This window comes from Canis lupus, chromosome 32, assembly GCF_003254725.2.
Source record: "Canis lupus dingo isolate Sandy chromosome 32, ASM325472v2, whole genome shotgun sequence".
Lineage (NCBI taxonomy): Eukaryota > Metazoa > Chordata > Mammalia > Carnivora > Canidae > Canis > Canis lupus.
Genome location: NC_064274.1, coordinates 37808368 through 37830762, shown reverse-complemented (window position 1 = coordinate 37830762; position 22395 = coordinate 37808368). Strand labels below are relative to the sequence as shown.

At 38.4% G+C, this 22395-nt stretch overlaps 1 protein-coding gene across 4 annotated transcripts in view; it reads left to right on the top strand.

Moving 5' to 3' along the window:
• The window catches only part of SEC24D (SEC24 homolog D, COPII coat complex component), a 105627-nt gene that overhangs the window by 8325 nt on the left and 74907 nt on the right, over positions 1-22395 (top strand). For 2 of the 4 annotated variants that reach the window (XM_025466005.2, XM_025466002.3), the window contains exons 3-6: positions 6453-6582; positions 13110-13276; positions 15412-15672; positions 15952-16082. In XM_025466005.2, the coding sequence (XP_025321790.1) occupies positions 6453-6582; positions 13110-13276; positions 15412-15672; positions 15952-16082 (689 nt within the window). The remainder of the gene's footprint in view (positions 1-6452; positions 6583-13109; positions 13277-15411; positions 15673-15951; positions 16083-22395) is intronic. The other 2 variants (XM_035709744.2, XM_025466003.3) reach the window with 1 other exon arrangement.

Sequence of the window (22395 nt, the reverse complement as noted above, 5' to 3'; positions counted from 1 at the left end):
AACCCATTAGTCATTTGGAAGTTGGTTTGTACTTGTACTCTGATTTGTAGTCCACACTACCAGAAGGCCAATCCACGCCTTCACCTTGTCCTCCCTGTAGGGTATTTTACCTTCACACTCCTCCTTCCGATTCACCTCAAATGTTGTGCCTACAAGCCTTTCTGACCACTGCTTCTTGAACTTATCTATAAATCTTTCTTCCTTTTGTGTTCTCCTAACACCTGTGTAGGCCTCTATACCATTTACTACAATGTATTATAACAGATGTGCCTAGAGCAGAGAAGACACTAAATGAATATGTGAATGACAAGCTACTTCATTCATCAGCAACACTTTAGTACTTACCAATATTAAAACAACAACAACAACAACGAAGAAACTGTTGGATTAAATCCTTCACACTTTAATTTAAACCCCTTTCTCCTTATTTAATTCTCATATGGATACCAGGCTATCAGACTCTGTAAATATACCTCTCTGTAAAATATGGTGTTTTTGTTTAATTTTTTAAGGCTATTAGTACATTACCTTAGCCTTTAATTCTTTGTACTGAGTGACCCTAGATCTCCTCATCTTCTGTGCCTTCTTTTCTAGCCTTTTGATGATCCTTTTCTTGGTTTTGTGACGGACATAGGTGACATAGTTGTGATTCCTTGAACTATTTATTCTAACATATATCTGGGCAGTACTAACTCTCTTTTTGTGTTTCTCACAGACCATACTTCCATTTGTGCCTATTGTGTGATGCTAGTGCTTTGTAGTAATGAATTTAACAGATTTATTGAGTGAGCAAAATATTTGCGGCACTATTAACAATGAATAAAATAAACCTAATCTCAGCCCTTGTAGTACTTACCTATCTAGTGGGACATGCATTAAGTAAATTGACAGTGGCAATACAGGGAATAGTGCTATCATAATACATTTATCATAATAAAGGAGGTAGGGGGTGGTATGTAGCACATGGCAGGGGCATATAACCAAGACTTATGGTTTTGTTTTTCCAAAACCAAGGGAGTTTTCCTGGAAGAAATGACTTGGAATATGAGTAGAAGTTGGCCAGGTAAGGAGGCAGCTTGCTAAGGTTTGGAGGTGGCCCTTTTGAGCCACATGCAAGAGGTTCAACATGGCTGACAGTGAGAGATATGCCTGGAATGGAAGATGGGGTCATCTTAAGGCTTTATTTTAAGGGCAGTAGGTTGCCACAGAAGCATTTTAAGGTGAGAAGAGTCATCTCATGTATGTTTTAGAAAGAGTTACACTCCACATTAGAAAGTGTGGAGAAGGCATCAGGCCAGGACACAGTGCTTTCTGGAACAGGGTTTCTCATCCTCAGCACTGTTGACATTTGGGGCCAGTTAATTCTTTATTATGGGAGGCTGTGCTGTGCAGTGTAGAATGTTCAATAGCATTCTTGGCCTCTACACAGTGGATACCAGTACTACCTTTCCCCATCTGCACCTGCCCCTTGCCCCCATCCCCCGATTGTGGCAACCAAAAATCTTAGACATTGCCAGATGTCCACTCAGAGGCAAGATCACCCCTGATTGAGGACCACTGGCGTAGAAGCTAAGAGGCAAAAACTGTTGATGTCCTGGAAAATAAGGTAGGGCTGTGGAAGTGGTGAGCCTCATAATACATAGTAAACTTATATAGGTACACTACCAGGCACAGTGCCTTAGGAATAGTAGTCATTGTTGTTATGTCCATATAATAGGGAACTTGTGTTTTATTTTATTTTATTTTATTTTATTTTAATTTTATTTATTATTTTATTATCATGATAAGTACATTTATTATCTCCATCACCTATTTTACCCATCCCCCCCACCTACCTCCCCTCTGGTAACTATTAGTTTGTTCTCTATAGTTAAGAGTGTGTTTGTTGGTTTGGCTCTCAGTCTCTCCCCTTCACTTTGCTCATTTGTTTCCTTTCTTAAATTCTGCATATGAATAAGATCATGTGACATTTGTCTTTCTCTGACTTATTTTTGCTAGAATTAGTACCTATTCTTCTCAAACTCTTCCAAAAAAATAGAAGAGGAAGGGAGACTTTTTTTTTTAAGATTTTATTTATTTATTCATGAGAGACACAGAGAGGCACAGACACAGGCAGAGAAACAGGCTCCATGCAGGGAGCCTGACATGGGACTCAGTCCCGGGTTTCCAGGATCACACCCTGGGCTGAAGGCAGTGCTAAACCAATGAGCCACCTGGGCTGCCCAGAAGGAAAACTTCTTAATTCATTCTATGAGGCCAACATTACCCTGATACCAAAGTCAGACAAAGATACCACAAAAAGGAAACTATAGGTCTATATTTCTCATGAATATAAATGCAGAAATCCTTAACAAAATATTAGTGAACCGATCCAACAGTACGTTAAAAAAATCATACACCCATGATCAAGTGGATTTTTTCCTGGGATGCAAGGGTGGTTTAGTATTCGCAGAACAATCATCATGATACATCATATTAATGGGAGAAAGGATAAAAACTGTATGATCATTTCAATAGATGCAGAAAAAGCATTTGACGAAGTACAGCCTCCATTTATGATAAAAACTCTTTGCAAGGTAGATCTAGAGGGAACATACCTCAACATAATAAAGGCCTTATATGAAAAACCCACAGCTAATATCATACTCAGTGGTGTGAAATGGAGTTTTTCCCTTAAGGTCAGGAACAAGACAAGGATGTCCACTCTTGTCTCTTTTATTCAACATAGTACTGGAAGTTCTAACCACAGTAATGAGAGGACATAAAGCAATAAAAGACATCTTTGTTTATTTTAGATAAACTTTTTTTTTCACAAATAGATTTTAATTTTGGTTTTAGTTTGCCAGATCCAGGGCCAGATCCAAGGTATGCTTTACATGATGTTGTTAAGGTCAGGGTTTTTTTTTTTGTTGTTGTTGGTGGTGGTGGTCATAGAAATCACTGTAGCAGAATGAGGGTTGTTAAAAAGTATCAAGAAGCCAAAAGAGTACTGGAGAAAGCTGGGACCAAGCTTGGGACTCCATGGTCAATAGAAATGCACACCCCACACAAGATTATTCCATTAGCAACCACTGCCTTTTTTTTTTAAATTTTTTTATTTATTTATGATAGTCACAGAGAGAGAGAGAGAGAGAGGCAGAGACACAGGAAGAGGGAGAAGCAGGCTCTATGCACCGGGAGCCCGACGTGGGATTCGATCCCGGGTCTCCAGGATCACGCCCTGGGCCAAAGACAGGCGCTAAACCGCTGCGCCACCCAGGGATCCCTCAACCACTGCCTTTTTACCCCAGAACCACTATTTCTACCCTGTCTAGAGTCTCCCAGAGGCGTATTGTTTGCTGAATTTAGAGACTATGGTAACCCCATTTGTAAGAGTATTTATGCAATGGAGATTCCATCTTTCTCACTCAGGACCCTACAGAAAGGAAATAGAATTGGTATTGAGTAAGCTAGTCTATAATATCTGCCACTGTATTAGAGACCAGTTGGTGATTTTAGAGATTTTTCTTTTGACACAAGCATAGTTAGATCTTTCTCATGGTATGGTTTTCCTTTCCTCTTAAAATTCTCGTACTCTTCTCTAAGGAACCTGATTTCTTTTTATCTCCGATCACTTTTGAAAATACCTGTAATGTGGCCAGGAGAAAACTATGACTTTGCAGATAACAGTGATACTGATTTCTCTTTGTCCCGAGGATAGAGTCCAAATGGCATACAGGACTTTGCAGCCCAACCCAACCAACCAGGATAGCCTCTTTTCCAGCCACTTTCCCTCGCAGTCTCTCTACACTGCACCTTCTACCAGTCCTTGATTAAATCATGCTCTCTTATATCTTTGCACAAGTTTTCCCTTCTGCCTGAAATCCTCTGTCCTGTCTCTCTACAAAGAAAACTCTTACTTGTCTTGTAAGATTCAGCTCAAGTAGTCCTTCCACTTTGAATTTTTTGATTCCCCTAGGAAGAGTTACCTTGTCCCTCTGCATATTATACACTAATCACAAGGCACTCTCATTGTTTGTTTACATGATTGTGAGTTCCAAAAGAGCTTTCAGTGTCTCAAAGGCACAATGAATGTATCTTGAACAAGAATGAGTTTCAAATATTGCCATAGAGTTGATTTTCAAAATAAAAAGGAAACAATGTTTTAGTGAAATTGGTATATAACAGTTCTGCTTCAGTAAATGTAAACTTTTTTTTTCGATTTTGTTTTGGAAATGTAGAAATTTATGAATATGTGCATCCCATGGATATACATGGGAATACCCAGACATGAGTAATTCTGGAAACTGTTTTTATTCTCTGGACATATATATGAGGGTGGGTTGTTGATGAAATTGGTATTTACTTACTTATCTAAAGAAATTAGAATGTCTTTGGTTTCATTGTAGTATGTGTATTTTAGCACTAATATTGTGGATTTTCTGCTTTTGTCCACAATAATGTTTCAAAAATGAAAATACAAGTATGCATATAATTATGGTGTATATGTTATGTTAGAATATAAATCCTTGAAAACAGGAGGACAGGGGATATGGTCAGAGGAGAGAAAAACCAAGATTTGTTGATTGGATGCTCCCATACTTATTGCCTTATTCAATTCTCAGAACAGATCTCAGAGATAGGGGACATTACTTCTATGACACAGTTTTAAAAGTTGAGGTTTCAAAAGATGGAAGTGTCTTGTCAGATAACTATCACAACAGTTAAATGGTGGGGAAGGAATTTAAACCCAAATCTGTGTGACTCCAAGTCTCATGTTTTTCTAACTTTGCTGGCTTTGGAGTTCAGAACTTCATATAAAAATGTATTGTTATAAGAAAAATATTTGTTGTTTTTCTTATATGAAAAATTGCTAAATTAAGACTGTGGCTTTAGGGATCCCTGGGTGGCGCAGCGGTTGGGCGCCTGCCTTTGGCCCAGGGTGCGATCCTGGAGACCCGGGATCGAATCCCATGTCGGGCTCCCAGTGCATGGAGCCTGCTTCTCCCTCTGCCTATGTCTCTGCCACTCTCTCTCTCTCTGTGTGACTATCATTAAAAAAAAAAAAAGAAAAAAAAAAGACTGTGGCTTTAAAGGTAATATAAAATTTTTCTTAACTTTGAGGAATCCTATTTTAAGAAAAGAAACATTTGTGAAAGTTTCAATAATATTATTCATGAGTATAGCCATTTCCCTGGTTATATTACATTTTATATTACCCAAGTATCTGAAAGCATGCTCTCAAAAGTATTATGATGATAATTTAAGAAACTTTTTTCTTTTGGCAACTGCAAGGCCATCCAGTCAATTCTCTTGTTACCTGAGAGAATAAACTCTCTAGAGGAAGATAAAAGAAAAAAGGAAATGTTGGGTATGACATCATCTTGAGGTCAAGTGGAGGAGTGCAAAGAAAGCATGTAGGAGGTCATTGATGATGGTGCCAGAGAGGAGGGTAAGGGTCAAAAGTGAGTTGAGTGAGCTGGCACAAAACAAGCAGATTGGAAGTGGAGAGAGCAAATAGAAGACATTTTTTTTTTTTTCTTTTCTTTTAAAAGGCTAGAATGTGTAATCTAGTCCAAGGCTTTCCTTTTGCAGTGAGGGGGAGGGAACTGAGGTACTTAAAGATAAACTTCTGGCCCAATACCATACATCTGTCTGCTAGTAAATGGCCAGGTGGGGCCTTGAACTCCTCTGACCCATGTTCAGTGATTTTTCTCCTGTACCACAATTTCTCTAGAAGAGAAAAATGTCTACAAATAGTTCTAAAGAGAGACCTTTAAAGCCTTTAAAGATCTTTTTGAGAAGGAAATTCTTGTAAATGAAAACAGTTACTTATGAAATGAAAACAGGAGCATCTACCAATCATGTGATCTCACATTTTATGAGTGAGTATGATGACTTAAGGAGTCCCTCAGTTGTTTATCACCCAACTGTTTGGAGTGCTGGAAGTATTATCTCTGAAGGCTTGCTTTGCATTTGTTGGAAAAACAGATGCTAATTTCCATTTGTTTTCCTCATGCTGTAACTCAAAGGTATTTTCAGAGGTCTTTTTTTTTTTTTTTTCATAGTTACAGTTAGGATTTTTATGATGCCTCATAGTGTTTTTTTCCCCAGAGTTTTTTTGATATCCATAATGACATTTTTCATTGTGTATTCTAGCATTTTTTGTGTGATAGTATATTCTATCAAAGTGCTTCTACTAAATGCAAGTTTATTTCTTCTGTTTTGGTTTCTCTTTAGTATTGAAATGATTGTTTCCTTTTCTGTTTTCCTGTCATTATGATGGTCAAATAACTATACCAGAGCCTGACATTGATAGGTCTGTGATGGTTAATGCAAGTTTAAAGGAGAACTTATCTTAACCCACTTTTTCCCCTCTTTCTACTCCTAGTTTTTTTTTTTTAGTTGAATGGCATGGCATCTTCTCCCCTTGCACATTCATACTTTTCTAAATTCATGCCCTTCTGTTGCAGGTATGATGAAGCCAGCAGGGCCTTTGGGGGCTGCTGCCCCTGGGGGGATGTTGCCTCAGGGCCCTTCACCTCCTGGACCCCATCAATTTGGCCAGAGTGGAGCTCATGCCCAAGGGCATCCTCCTCAAAGGTGAGCTAAGTAGATTCCAACCTGAATTTGTATATTCTACTAAAATTGTCTCACAAGTGCCTTCTAAACCTGCATATTTATTGATTGAAAGTTTGACCTCTTGATACTGCCCACACCCTTGAAAGGAGTTGCTAGACTGTCCTAGGAAACAAAGCATTTGGAAAAATTAGGTGGGAAAAGAAACAATACTAGTACGTATTTAAAAATATATTAAAAATTACTTGTGTCAATACCACATATTTTAATTTTGGATTATATTCATCTTGTTTTAGAGTTCTGTATTAATTTCTGATTCCTTCAGATATCTATGACCTGTATGCCCTAATAAATTTTAAATCATCTATCCTCTTGAATCCTTCACAGAACTGAGCTCAGTTGGTGCTTAATAAATATTTTAAAAATTAAGTCAGATTGTAGCCAATGGTAAAACTGGATTTGATGTGGAAGGTACACAGATGCCAATGAGGGATTTTTGAATGGTAGGTCGATAGAAAAAAGAACATAGGAAATAAATCCTCTGTTCGTGTTTATAATAAATTAAAGAAGGGAAAAGTGGAAGGCAGGTCTGAAGAAGCCAAGGTATGAGATGTATAGACTCTGTACCCTACTGGGGACTATCCCCTGGGAAGGGAGCCAGCATCACACCTTCTCTGCTGCAAGTCCCATTACCGTTTGTCCAGTGAGCTGTTGCTGTTGAGAATCCCAGTGCCAAAGCTGTTTGTAGTGTTTACTTTGGAATTTCTCCAGTGATTACCTGGACGCTTCATTTCCTGGGTTCCTTTTTCAGGTTATTAAGATGTAGGGTTCAGTGTGAATCTGGACCCTGCAGCTGCTGAAGCCACTCAGTTATTCTTTCAAGGGGCCTGTGAGTAGTCACTGTTAGTGGGAAAACTCTCTGGACTTTTAAATATCATCAAATTGATGCTCTTACAGGACGTTTGTGAAATTGACTCTTCCCAGGTCTTGTTTGTCATGATAACATTTATCATTATAATAGTTGCTGTGAAATACAGAGTGAAGATTAATGTAGGAAACAGAGGATGAGTGAATCTAAGTAATGTGGTTTGAACAAGGACACAAAGTCAAAAGGGCCTGATTTGGGATCTGACCCTACTATCCTAGCAAGTCTCATTAGCATGGTGGTGGGGCATAAGTTTTAGAGTAGAAAGACTAAGAACCAAAATGTGTCTTCTGGCTCAAAAATTAACTAGTTATGTGGTGCTGGTGAAGTTCCTGGGCCTCTAGGCCTCTTCATTTTGCTCACTTGTAAAATGAGGAAATAGAACTCAGTCCAGAGGACAGGGGAGAAGATCTGGAAAAGTTTATTGTTGTGAACCGCCAAGCATTTTAGAATTTGTTTTAAAAGAAGAAATGCAAAAATTAAATAGCTGGTTTGAAGTTAAGAAAGCTTTTGGTTATTGGTATTAGCCTAGATTGTATTGATCTTTTTGGTTCTTTCCATTTGTTTCACTTGAATTAGGTTCCTTAGAAATAAGTAAACCATGGACTTTACCATCAGACCTTTGCTGTGTGGTTGTGAGCTCAGTACAAAGTCTGGCACAGTGAAAAGTGTCCACTGTGTACAGCCAACTACTTTAGGCTCAGGCAGCTGTGACTTGACTTCTATATTATTTAGTTCCCTCATCACAATTTTAACAATAATAATGTGGTTGTAAGGATTTTGATGGCTAGTGTATGCACAGAATCTTGCATAGTGCATAATGCCCATGAAAGACTCAATACATGTTAGCAGTTATCAATATCATTTTCAGTACTTGTAGAAGGTCTAGTGTCTGTAGCTTGTCCTTCCTACTGGTTCAGTCTCTAGCTACTCATGACAGCTCAACCTAGAAAGCTGCTTTTATTATGATTCCCAGGGAAACCCTGACAGATTTTGCCCCATCTCCTTCACTATTCACTTGCTTCAGCTTAAACTGTGAATTAGAGGTTGGAAATGGATTTAAAAATGAAAAAGTCAGGGAAAAGTGTAGTATTCATGCTCAGCGTCCATGGTTACCACACTACTTTGACCTCATGGACATATTTCTGTGTACATAGTTCAATGCAAGGGCAAAGGGCCCAGTGATTGTACTGGTGAATCACACAGTCTGATGACGGGGATTGTCAGAGAGCATAGATGGCTTGTGACATTTCTTTGATGATTATAGCACTTCATAGCATTTCATCCATTCTGTTTAAACTTAGAGAATCCTTCAAAAAACCTCTTAATTTTTATAATATCTAAACTGTTGAATGAAAACAAGATATAACTTGGAGTCATTATGTTGATGAAAATTTAAACATTTGTCATTTTTATTTTTAAGTATTGCTTCTTCACAGGCAATGTTTCATAAAATTTAAAAATCATACCTATTGGGGATCCCTGGGTGGCGCAGCAGTTTGGCACCTGCCTTTGGCCCAGGGCGCGATCCTGGAGACCCGGGATCGAATCCCATGTCGGGCTCCCGGTGCATGGAGCCTGTTTCTCCCTCTGCCTGTGTCTCTGCCTCTCTCTCTCTCTCTTTGTGACTATCATAAATAAATAAAAATTAAAAAAAAATCATACCTATTCATTTGTCTTTTTGATCTTGGCCGAGGCAGAATAAATGTCTTAAACTTGTAAATAGTACTAAAGTTATGTACACAGTGTTATTGCTGGGCAGGATTAATCTAAGAAATAAACTCTATAAGTTATGTAAGTTATCTGTTTTGATCAAGAAATGATGAATTGTGGTGGAAGAGGATGGGAAGAGGAGACTCATCTTCCCAAATTGAAGCTGATGGGGTGAAATCTGCTGACTAAGAATTTGGTTGCAATGAAAAGGAGGGAGCAAGAAAAATAAGAGAAATAGTTGTTTTCTCTTAATTTGTTGTTGTTCTTCTTTCTTGGTGGAAAGCAGTGATATTTGGCATAGGTTTTATTTTCTATGTTCTATGGACTGAGTATTTGAAACCTAGATTTTACTTCAGTCCAATCTTGACAAATTTGGTACCATCTCTCCACATCCTAACAAACTTCAGCATACAGCTCGTTACTTGAGCAATTTGTTACAAACTTAAAAATAAGAAATATGTGAGGTTGAGCACGCCACAGACAACTGAGTCAACTCTCCAGAGGTTTTGGACTAAACTAAGAATAAACTTTAATGTTTTATTAATCCTCTGATAGTAATTCTTTTTTTTTGTTTGTTTTTTTAAATTTTTATTTATTTATGATAGTCACACAGAGAGAGAGAGAGAGAGGCAGAGACACAGGCAGAGGGAGAAGCAGGCTCCACGCACCGGGAGCCCGACGTGGGATTCGATCCCGGGTCTCCAGGATCGCGCCCTGGGTCAAAGGCAGGCGCCAAACCGCTGCGCCACCCAGGGATCCCTCTTTGTTGTTTTTTTATGGTGGATCTGCCCTTTTCTGACATTCAAGAAAACAGTAAATTAAAATATAGAATTGGGCAGCCCGGGTGACTGAGCGGTTTAGTGCCACCTTCAGCCTGGGGCATGATCCTGGAGACCCAAGACCAAGTCTCACGTTGGGCTTCCTGCGTGGAGCCTGCTTCTCCCTCTGCCTGTGTCTCTTTTTTCTCTGTGTGTCTCTCATGAATGAATAAATAAAATCTTAAAAAAAAATATATATAGAATTGAATGTTTTCTGCACCCAGAAACATGTTAAGTGAAAGAATCAACATGAGAAATATTCAAATTATATGATTCTTAATTTTAACCACATTATATTTGTTGCTTAGAAAAGGATCATTCCATTCTATCTGCTCATTTTTTTCATTTGAAAGCTGAGAGCTACAGAGATTAAGTGGCTTGCCCATAATTACACACCAGGATCTCCACGTTGAGAGACCTAAACTCTGATACCTACATGCTCTGGACCTTGGATTAACTAATTTAGTGAAGTAATGAAATTGAAAAATATTAAATCACTTTGCATGTTTAAAATGTTCTGTTAATCTCTTTTCCCTTATCTATATGAAAGTTTTTGTTAGCCCTTTATTACTACTTTATTCTTGTTAATAAAATTGCTTTTAAAATTCAAATTTAAGATTTACAATATTTAAGTTGGCTAGGAAAAAAATGTAATTGTGAAGTTCTAAAGCATAATTCCCAGGACTTATATTAAGCAATGAAGGATAAGTAGGCATTTATGGATTTAAAAGTAACGACCTAATGGTTGTATATTCTCTTAATGTATTTTAAATATTAACCTTTTCTTAAGTTAAAAAAATACTGGAGGCTGCTTATGTCATAACTTCCATTTGAAACACTTCATCCTATATGTACTATCTATGTAATAAATTACTCCTACAATTTTATATTTAAAAAATATTAACACTTGTGAAATATCTGTGAACATGTTTTAGAGAATTTTTCTCTTAAACAATTGAATAATCCCTCCTCCCCCAATGTAACTGCTGGTTCCCAGTTCCTACTTATTAGATCCAAACCCTATAACAATATGTTATGCTGCATCCACTAATATATTCTTATAGAGCATGTATATACATTCTACCTGTATGCAATTTTTACCTTTATTTATTGTGACATTTTAAAATAAGGCAGAAGTATCATTTCTTGAAAAAAAAAAGAAATGATGTTTTTATGAAACAGTGAATTTACAAAACATATCATTAACACAATTCTTGAAATCATTTCTAAGTGACCAACAATATTTTAAATATGTCAGTTAAGACTAGAGTTATATTTTGCTTTGCCTTTCTTATTCCTAGTGTCATTAATAAATTAGAGATATAAAGAAAACTTCTGTGAAAAGTTAATTTTTATATTTTCTCTCTGTATTCAATTTTGTTCCAAAAATTATTTAAATTAAAAGATGTTTCATGGGCAGCTCTGGTGGCGCAGCGGTTTAGCGCCGCCTGCAGCCCGGGGTGTGATCTTAGAGACCCAGGATTGAGTCCCACGTCGGGCTCCCTGCATGGAGCCTGCTTCTCTCTCTGCCTGTGTCTCTGCCTCTCTTTCGCTCTCTCTGAATAAATAAATAAATAAATCTTAAAAAAAAAATTGTTTCGTGTGACTGTGTTGGTCTTGTTTCAGTTTTTGACAGGAGGGGAAATCATTTTGCTAATAAGCAATATTGTTTGGGTTAAAATTTATTCATACTAACTTTATAACCCTTATAACCAAGTATCTGCTATAGGATAGCTTGTGTACTTTTGCATAGTAAAAGCATTTGTTCATTCATTTAACTCAAAATGTGGGATATCATCATTCAGAAATATGCTTAATACAATACAGCATAATGGTTTGAAAGTTAATTTAATTATTTATTTATTTTTGGAAGTTAATTTTATTTTATTTTATTTTTTTTTAATTTATTTATGATAGTCACAGAGAGAGAGAGAGAGAGAGAGAGAGGCAGAGACACAGGCAGAGGGAGAAGCAAGCTCCATGCACCGGGAGCCCGATGTGGGATTCGATCCCGGGTCTCCAGGATCGCGCCCTGGGCCAAAGGCAGGCGCCAAACCGCTGTGCCACCCAGGGATCCCTGGAAGTTAATTTTAAATGTTGTTTACAGTAATTATTCAATTTAAGATACATGAAGAAAAATGACAGGAGAAAATTTGTGTGATATTTTGGAAAGTATACTTGCTTAAGACCAGGAAGAGGCTAGTCATAATTTTGTCACTCATAAGTTGTGGGACTTCAAGCAAGCCACTGGCCTTGCTCAGGCTCTTCTCCTAGCTTCTCAAGTGCCAGTGAAAGATGGAAGGCAAGAACATGGGTCACTACGGACAGTTTCCAGTTTATGTAGAAATTGAATTCAGAGTATAAATCTGGGAAAATTTCTTTTTTTTTTTTGGGGGGAGGAAAATTTCATTTTCATTTTCATTTACATTTACATTACTAAGTCATAATGTAACTTAAAGGGAAAAACTTTAACTTTATTCAGCAGATTAACTACAATAGGAACACTTTATATTCTATTCTATGGTGGCTACTGTTTCATTCAAAATAAGGAAAAATAAATATACAATAAATTCAAGCTAAATTAAAGGTAAAGCATGATGAAATTTTCAGATGAAAAAGAATGAACACTTTCAAAACTTTTTACTGAGTTCACTTTCAAGTACTGTTTTGTACGGCACTGAAATTATAGTGCAGGTGACATTTTACTTTAAATGCTGAGTAGGATTTAAGGAGAATGATTATAAAGATACAACTACAAAACTTTTTTTTTTTTTAGTTCTGTTCTATTAATCATTAACCCTGGTATAGATATGGCTCTGGTGGACTCAGCTTCCCAACTTGATTTCCAAAGCTAGTTCTGTGTTTACGTTAGAATATTTTTGCTAAGTATCTTGACATGTTGAGGTTGTGAGCCTAGATATAAGATGATGCTGCGTGATTCATTTTGAGCTCACATTAAGATTAAATACTTAGGATCATCATTTCTTTAGGGCCCACTAGGTGGGCTTACATAATTTAGTAGGTTATTGACATTTATCATATATCATTTGCATTTGAAACTATGATATTGTTTAACACCCTTTTTTCTCTCTTAGATTTACAGGTCCTCCACCTGTCAACAGTGCAGCACCTGTCAACAGTGCAGCACCCTCCTACGCACCATACTCACCTTCTGCACAATCATCTTATCCAAGTCCTGCGTCCACTTCATCTGTCACCCAACTGGGCAATCAGTTCAATGCTATGCACATCAACAGCTATGGTAACAGTTTCATTATTAGTGCTCATTAACCACATGTTTCATGAGTAGTTTTTAAAGATTTATTTATTTGAGAGAGAAAGAGAGTGTGTGAGAGTACAAGCAGGATGGAGAGGCAGAAGGAGAGGGAGAAGCAGACTGTCAACTGAGCAGGGAGCCTGGTGCAGGGCTCCATCCCACCCTGGGATCAAGACCTGAGCTGAAGACCGGTGCTTAACCAACTGAGCCACCCAGGCACCCCTTTATGAATATTTTTAATGAAGAAGGTTTTCTCCATTTTTAAAGTAAACATAACTCAAAAAAATAGGCAAAACTCTGGCATACCATATTGAAGTAGTTTTTTATTTTTATTTTTTTAAGTAGTTTTTTAGATATTTTTATATAAATCATGTGTATTCCTTATGACAATAATTAATTTCTTTTCCTGATTATGCTGCCATTTATTTCAAAATAATTGAAAGACCTTGAGCATACCTTACACTGAATATTAGAACAGTAAAAAACCAAAAGATTCTGACCTCCCAAATAAGTATTACAACAGTGAACTTATTTTAAGAAATGTGAGACTGGTTTTAACTTTGTGTTGTTTATAATGAGGCCCTAAAATAAAAAATATAGTACTCATTGTTTCACAGTGTTCTTTGATTCTGTATTTAGGTCATGAAAAGAATGGAAGCTCAGATGTTGTGAGGCAGAAAAGAGAATAATAGGAGAGAAAACAGTTACAGTACTGAGATTCATATCAATGGAAATGCTGTATATTCTGAGGACCATAGGAATCTTCATTGTAATAACAGCATAGTTAGCCATTTATCTATATAAAGAATGTTTCCGTTACTTTAAGTAGTTTTTTAGAAGTATCTGTTAAAAAAAAAAAAGAACCCTCTGACTATTTCCTGTCTTTTACTAATTTCAAGATGGGTAGGTCTCCAATGAAGTAACTAAATATCATATAATCAGAGATAGAATAATCTGGTTTACAACTATTTCCAAAATGATGAAAAAGCATGTTAGTGGGCAGCCTGGGTGGCTCAGCGGTTTAGCGCCGCCTGAAGCCCAGGGTGTGATCCTGGAGACCGGGGATCGAGTCCCACATCAGGCTCCCTGCATGGAGCCTGCTTCTCCCTCTGCCTGTGTCTCTGCCTCTCTCTCTCTCTCTCTCTCTCTCTCTCTGTGTCACTCATGAATAAATAATTAAAATCTTAAAAAAAAACATGTTAGTGGCCCATCTTTTTTCCCTTGTTATTTCTATCAAGTTCCAAGAACTATTTGATCAAGTTAAGCACAGGCCACAAAATAATTTTTTGAATGTATAAGTTACCTGAATAATGCTTGTTACATGGTAAAATAGTCCTCTATATCATTTTCTAGATTTTGTACCAGATACAATTTCTTAACTAGTGACATGTGTCATGTAAAGTTAATGCAACTGACTTAAACTTTATCCTATTGATTTTCTTTTTTTTAAATATTTCTTTATTATTTTTAAAGATTTTTATTTATTTATTTATTCATGAGAAACACAGAGAGAGAGAGAGACAGAGTCACAGGCAGAGGGAGAAGCAGGCTCCATGCAGGGAGCCCCATGTGGGACTCGATCCCCAGTCTCTAGGATCATACCCTGGGCTGAGGTGGCGCTAAACCGCTGCGCCACCGGGGCTGCCCCTATCCTATTAATTTCCTTACAAAAATTATAAATATTGCTTTTACCCATTAAAAATTCTCCCATTTTATAAAATGCCCCGAATAGCAATTGTATAACTTTCTGAATGAAGATTTATCTTGAGGCAAAAGAAGAAAAATTGATTTGTAAGGATGACTTCTTATTTTATATCAGGAAAAGTAGTGTCCCTGGGTGTACTTCGTAGAATTTAGAATTGATAAGTGCAATGTTTGGGATCCCTGGGTGGTGCAGTGGTTTGGCGCCTGCCTTTGGCCCAGGACGCGATCCTGAAGACCCGGGATCGAGTCCCACATCAGGCTCCAGTGCATGGAGCCTGCTTCTCCCTCTGCGTGTGTCTCTGCCTCTCTCTATCTCTGTGTGTGACTATCATAAATAAAATAAAAATAAAAATAAAAATAAAATTTAAAAAAAAAGAAGTGCAATGTTTAGTGGTCTGGTCTTCTTTCTTGCACAGGTTCAGGCATGGCTGCCCCTGTCCAGGGGCCCCCTGGCCCTCCATCAGCACCTTCATTCCAGGGTCCTTCACGACCTCCACAGCCATCCATTATGCAGCCTGGATCTCAGGTTCTCCCACCACCACCTACCGCACTAAATGGCCCTGGTGCCTCGCCCTTGCCTCCATCTACACACAGGCAGGATGGGCTTCCTGGGCCTCAGTACCAGCCCCCGCCTCTTCCAGGACAGACCCTGGGCCCTGGATATTCGCCACAGCAGGGTAAGGCAAGCAGGCTCAGCAGAAAGGCCTAGGGTTATCTAGGAAATCAGCTTTGTTCTATGTTACTAGGCATCTATTACTAACTCTTAAGGAAAGCTACTTTTAAAATAGTGTGGCAAGTACAGAGAAAAGGGAATCATAGATACTCACCTTAACTCTCTGCCTTATATAATAAGATGAAAAAATGCAGCCTACTTGATTGAATAGCATAATATTGTTAGTGAGTCTTATATCTGGACTTCATGTTCTACTCATTTCTTTTTAAAATTTTTTTCCAAGCAGCCAACTATGGTCTGCAGATGGCAGGCGGGCAGCTCGCCTACCCAGGAGGCTTCCCTGGAGGTCCTGCACAGATGGCTGGTCCACCACAACTCCAGAAGAAGCTGGATCCTGACTCCATCCCCAGCCCAGTAAGTGTTCTCTCTCACTCCGATCATCTCCATCACAAAGGACCATTCTTCATTCACTGTCTCAGAAACTCTTCAGTTTATTAGCATTTTTCCTGTCCTTTATTGTTAAAGCACAATACCCATCACACAGAAGCTTCCTTCTTTCCATGTGTGGGGTTGGAAGGCTAGGTTATGGCATATTAAGGGTCTCCATGACAGAAAGCCTATGTAGATGTTTTTTGGTGTCACATAAACTTGGCAGTGCTATTGATGTTTATATTGGCATATATTAGCAGTATTTATTGATTGTTTAATGAGTAAGTAATAACCTGAGTGTATAAACATGCTAGTTTAGATAAGTAAAGGATACTTCTCAATAAGGGTCAGATACCCACAGAAAGGAAAGCACAAAGTATTTTATATTTTGCCTATTAAAAAATTATTTTATATAAAATAGAACAAGTAATAACCTGAGTGTATAAACATGCTAGTTTAGATAAGTAAAGGATACTTCTCAATAAGGGTCAGATACCCACAGAAAGGAAAGCACAAAGTATTTTATATTTTGCCTATTAAAAAATTATTTTATATAAAATAGAGCTCTAACTTAATTCTTCTCTAATAAAGTGATTTTCTTTGGAAGATTATTCTTTAGTAACTGTATCAGTCAGCTTTTATTAGGTTATTCTGCATAACACACAGTCCCCAATTTGCTTTCAACCATGAAGATTTATTTATCACCTAGATTACATGTAGGCTGTAGTAGCTGAAGTTTGACGTTAGGTGTGGTTCTGTGTGCCCTTATCATTCCAAAAGCCAGTGTGCAGAGGCATTCTGTATTTGGGACATGTTTTTATCAAGAGAAAGGGAGAAAAGAGAACTGGCCAGAAGGTACAATAGCTCTTAAAGTTTTCACCCAGATGTTGTACATGTCACAACCACTCACATGTCCTCAACCAAACCAAATCATAGCAAAGGCCTGGGTTAGTCTGGCAGGGATATATATACTCCTGCTTCAGGACAAACTGCAAATCTGTAGCCATGAGCAGAGATACATAGTCCTTTTAGAATAATAATGGAATTGATACAGTTAACCTAGGTCTTGGAAGTGGTTCTATAAACATGAGTAGAAAAAGTTAGACATAGCTCAAAGAGCTACTTACTGTATTAGCTAACTTTTGCTGTATAACAAACCACCACCTAATTTAGTAATTTACAGCCACTACTTATTAATCCTCATGAGTCAGTGGGTCCTCTGGGCAGTTCTCCTACTCTGGGCCAGGCTCAGTGGATTTGGTTTGGGTTTACTTGTACATCTGGGGTAAGCTGGAGGTTTGGCTGGAGCATGAATGGTCTAGGATGGTATGTTAATTCTCTGTGGTTGCTGTGCCAAATAATCACAACCTGGGTGACTTAAAACAATAATTTATTCTTTTATGTTTTTGGAGGCCAGAAGTCTGAAATCAATGTGTTGTACGGGTATGCTCCCTTGAAAGGCTTTATGGGGGAATCCATTCCTTGTCTCCTCTAGCTTCTGATGGCTTCAGGTACCCCTTGGCTTGTGGCTGAATGACTATGCCTGTGCCATCACATTGCCTCTTTCTCTTCTGTGTCTTTTCCTCTGGGCATCCATCTCAAAACTCCTTCTGCCTCTCTATTATGAGAGGTTACACTTGATTCCATTGAGATCCCATCCAGATAATCGGATGAATGCCTTTCAAGACTTAATTTAATCAGGGCACCTGGGTAGCTCAGTGGTTGAGTGTCTGCCTTTGGCTCAGGTCGTGATCCTAGGGTCTTGGGATCAAGTCCCACATCGGGCGCCCTGTAGGGAGCCTGCTTCTTTTTATGCCTATGTTTCTGCCTCTCTCTGTGTGTCTCTCATGAATATATAAATAAAATCTTTTAAAAAAAAAAGACTTCATCAATAATCTTACTGTGTAAGATTAGAACATGGATATATTTTTGGTGGGGGGTAGCACTAAGCCCACTACAGATGGTGTCATTCATGTGTCTGATATTTGGTACCCGTCTTTTAGCTGGGAATCATTGGGCCATGTGACTGAGCGGGCTAGCCTGGATTTGTTCACTTGACTGTGGCAGACATCTAAGAGGGAAACTAGGAATCTGCAAGGCCTCTTGAGCCATGGCTTGGAACTAAAACATTGCCACTTCTGTGACATTGTCTCAGCCAAAGCAAGTTACAATGTCTTCTGAGAGTCAAGGAGTAAAAAGACTGGCTCTTGATGGGAGGAGCTGTGAAGTCCTTGAAAAAGGCGCAGAGTGGGTAGAGGATTTTGTCTATTTTTGTGATTTATCCACTTATTCTATATTTATTTGAATATGAACTTGAAAATGTATAATAAAGTGTCAAGCCCTATGTAACATGTTAGAAATTAAGTTTTTGTAACTCTTAGTGCCTTTATTGATAATTATATTATCAGCCATGGCTTTAATGCCTTAATATTATTTCATTATTCTAGTTAAAGGAATATCACATATTTACACTGAATTCATCATTTTAACTTCTTGTTGTTTTGCTTCTGTATAACATCTACAGATCCTCTAGGTCATTCCACTTCATTCTCTGATGTTTCTAGCTCCAGGTTCATTGTTAGTCTCTCCAGTACTGCTTTTGTCACAATTATTGGAAATTTTACTATCCATCTTTAGAAACTTTTATTTCTCAGGCCTTTCAATTCTTGATCTTCTTTGCTCCCAATGGTTCATCCACGCTACCTGTTATCCATCGTCTTATCATAGATCCTGTCATTACCAATTACAGGACACTTCAAAATCTCAATTGAAAACATCTCGTTTTCCAATCACTGCCTTTTATCTTTTTAGCTCATTCCTTTAGGACTCAAACTCCAATAATGATTCACTCACCAGGACTTATAACTTACCACTTTTTCTCTTGCATTGCCTTCATCTTCTCACTTCTCTTATGCAGCTTAGATTATTTGATCTATGATAAAAAATCTATCCCTTACATCCTTTACTCTCAACTCCTTTGCCTCACTTTCTTCACTGAATTCACCTAGGAAAATCCCATTTGTTGTTAAACCAACTCTCCACCTACTCTCTGCCTGCACCCCGGAGGCCACCTGTGACTTGAGAAAAATCACACCATGCTTACTGATCTCACTTTTGATTCATGACTATTAAACTAAGGTGAACTTATAGTTCTGTGGTCCTAAAACCTGTGTGCACAAAAGAACCAGTGGTGGAGCTATAGAGATACTGATGCCTTGTTCCCACCTGCCAATTTTATTTAATTAGACTGGGATATGAACTGGACATTGGGATTTTTCAAAGCTTCCCTACTGATTCTAATGTGTAGCAGGTCTGAAGGCCATCACCCAACTCCACTGTCTCTCTCATTTTCTTAGGGACTATCATTTCTTCACTTTCCAAACTCCTAACACTGCCTTCCCCTTTCTGACTCTTTCATGGTAACTGTGCTTCCTACTTCACCAAGAGAATAGAAACAATCCAAAGAGAACCTCTGCATTCTGCACTGCCACAACTCCCTGCATATGTGCCCTTTCATCTCTCTTTTCTTATTACCTTGGGTTAGCTTCTTCATACTCCTAACCAGGGCTATCACCTCCTAGATTCCCTTATGCCTCTCGAGGATAACCCTTCAGCAAATGTCCCCTGTATTAGAGTATTTGAATTCTTCAAAAAAACCCAGAACCAACAGGATATATGTGTATATATCTTTATCAATCAATCAATCAATCAATCATCGAGCGTTATCTTAAGGAATTCAGTCACTCAGCTCTGGGGAGTGGCAGATTTGAAATCTGCAGGGTAAGCCAGAAAAAGTTGATTTTGCAGCTCAAGTATGAAGGCCTCTAGACAGAGAATTCCCTCTACTTTGGGATTCCTCAGTCTTTTTTTCTTAAGGACTTCAAATAATTGGATGAGTTCCACTCACATTATGGAGAGTCTACTTTACTCAGAGTCTACTGATTAAATGTTAAACATATTTTAAAAATATACTTTCCCAGCAACATCTAGACTGGTATTTGACCAAAAACTGGGTACCACAGCCTAGCCAGGTTGACATATCTTAATTAGCCATCACATCTCTCCCCTGCATCATCTATACTCATTTGAAGATAAACTTCAATTTTTCAATGTCTAGGTCATTTTCAGCAGATTATAAACATCCTGTAATACCTTTTCTCATTAATAAAAGAGATTTCCCTTGGCCCTTTTCAAATTCTCTATCCAGTTTCCCCTCATTTATTGGCTCTTTTATAGCAATAAAATCTCCAGAAGAGTTACTTATACTCACTGTCTTCAGTTCATCTCCTCCATTCCCCTCCTGAACCTATCCCGGTTTAGATCTCATTACCACAACCCCACCAACACTATGCTTGTCGAGGTTGCCAGTGATCTCCCATTACCAAATCTAGTGGTCAGTTCTCAGATCTCATCTACCTCAACATATCAGTAGCAATTTGGCATATCTGCTCACTTCTTGAAACACTTTTTCATTTTGTTTCTGGAATACCACCACTCATTTACATCTCTGCTTATCTCTTATTTCCTTTGTTGGTTTCACCATCTCTCTGACTTTCTGGTGTCAGAAGTGTCCCAAAGATGGTCTTTGGACCTGTCCTTTTCTCTGTTGACATTTCCTCTGTAGATCAACACTTCACAAAGTGTGCTGCTCTCAGGATGGCACAATCAGCATCAGCTGGGAGGGAACTCACTAGAAATTCATATTTGCAGGCTTCCCCTCAGACCTACTGAGTCAGAGTCTTTAGGGGTGGAGCCTTGGAATCTGTCTTTTTTTTTTTTTAATTTTTTCTTATTTATTTATGATAGTCACACAGAGAGATAGAGAGAGACAGAGAAACAGGCAGAGAGAGAAGCAGGCTCCATGCACTGGGAGCCCGACGTGGGATCCGATCCCGGGTCTCCAGGATCGCACCCTGGGCCAAATGCAGGCGCTAAACCGCTGTGCCACCCAGGGATCCCTGGAGCCTTGGAATCTATGTTTTAACAAGCTTTCCAGATGATTCGTAGGCACACTAAGAGGCAGTGCTATAGGTGATCCCATCCATTCTCATGGCTTTAAATGAAGATGCAGATATTCCTAGGTAAGACATTTCCCTGAAATCTAGATTCCAACCCTGTTCTTTGGTTCCTCAGGCCCCAAACCCTGGAGTTCCTCAGGCCCCAAACCCTTAATGATTGCTTTCTTGCACATTGTCCTATAGTTAATTTTATTGGTCGTGGTCCTCATCCTGGTTCAAGCCACTACCATTCATCCACCTTGATTATTGTGAGAGCCTCCTAACTGTCTCCCTGATCTTCCAGCCTTCACACAGCAGCCAGGATGATCCATTCAGATTTTAAGTCAGATCATGCTATGCTATGACTCAGAACAAAACCCTCCAACACTCCTCTAGTTAAAAACCAAAGTTCTTATAATGACCTGTAAGAGCCTACATTCTTTTCCACTCCATGCCTTACATCAGTCACATACAATCCTCTGATTCAGTCTCTTATTCCTCTTCTCCTTTTACTTCAGCCACACCAGGCTCCCTATTATTCCTTAAACATGCTACGTGTACTCTTTGTTTCAAGACCTTCGAACTTGATTTTTCCTCTGTTTAGATATATGCAAGGCATGGCTCATATCCTCGTTTCCTTCCTATCCTCATTCATCCCCAGTCTTCCTGGTACCCTTGTACATATCACTCCATGTCCACAGTACTTACTATTATTTGACATAGATGTATCATATTTATACACTTTTGTTGCCTGTCTTCCATACTATAATGTCAGCTCCAAGAGGTCAGTAATTTGGTTTTGTTCATACTGTGTTTCCAACAGCTAGAATATAGCCTGGTATGTAGTATACATTCATGTATTTGTTGAATGAATGAATGAGGGTTAACAACAACAGCAATAAGCAGTGTTGCTGTGATTCATCTAAGACTCTTAAAATGCATACATACAGATCAGTCTAGTGTTATTTTTATCATAAAAGTAATTAAATAGCAATGCCAGATGGAGCCTATTTATATTCCTATTATCAACATGCTTTAACTGACTAAATAATTTCTTCCTTCTGGGAAGAAAGATGTAAAATCATGTTTACTGAACTCCTATTACATGCCAGTTCTGAGCTAAGTGATCACTCCAAAACCTTTAGGGTGATGGTATTATCTCCATTGTGAGAGTGAAAAAACTGGTGTCACCATTGAAACTCTTCCTCACTGCCTTTCTGTATCTGTAGGAGGACCATTCAAAAGTGGAGCTCTTCCTATCCCCCTCTCTGTCACTACCCTAAGCAAGCTCAGATAATTCT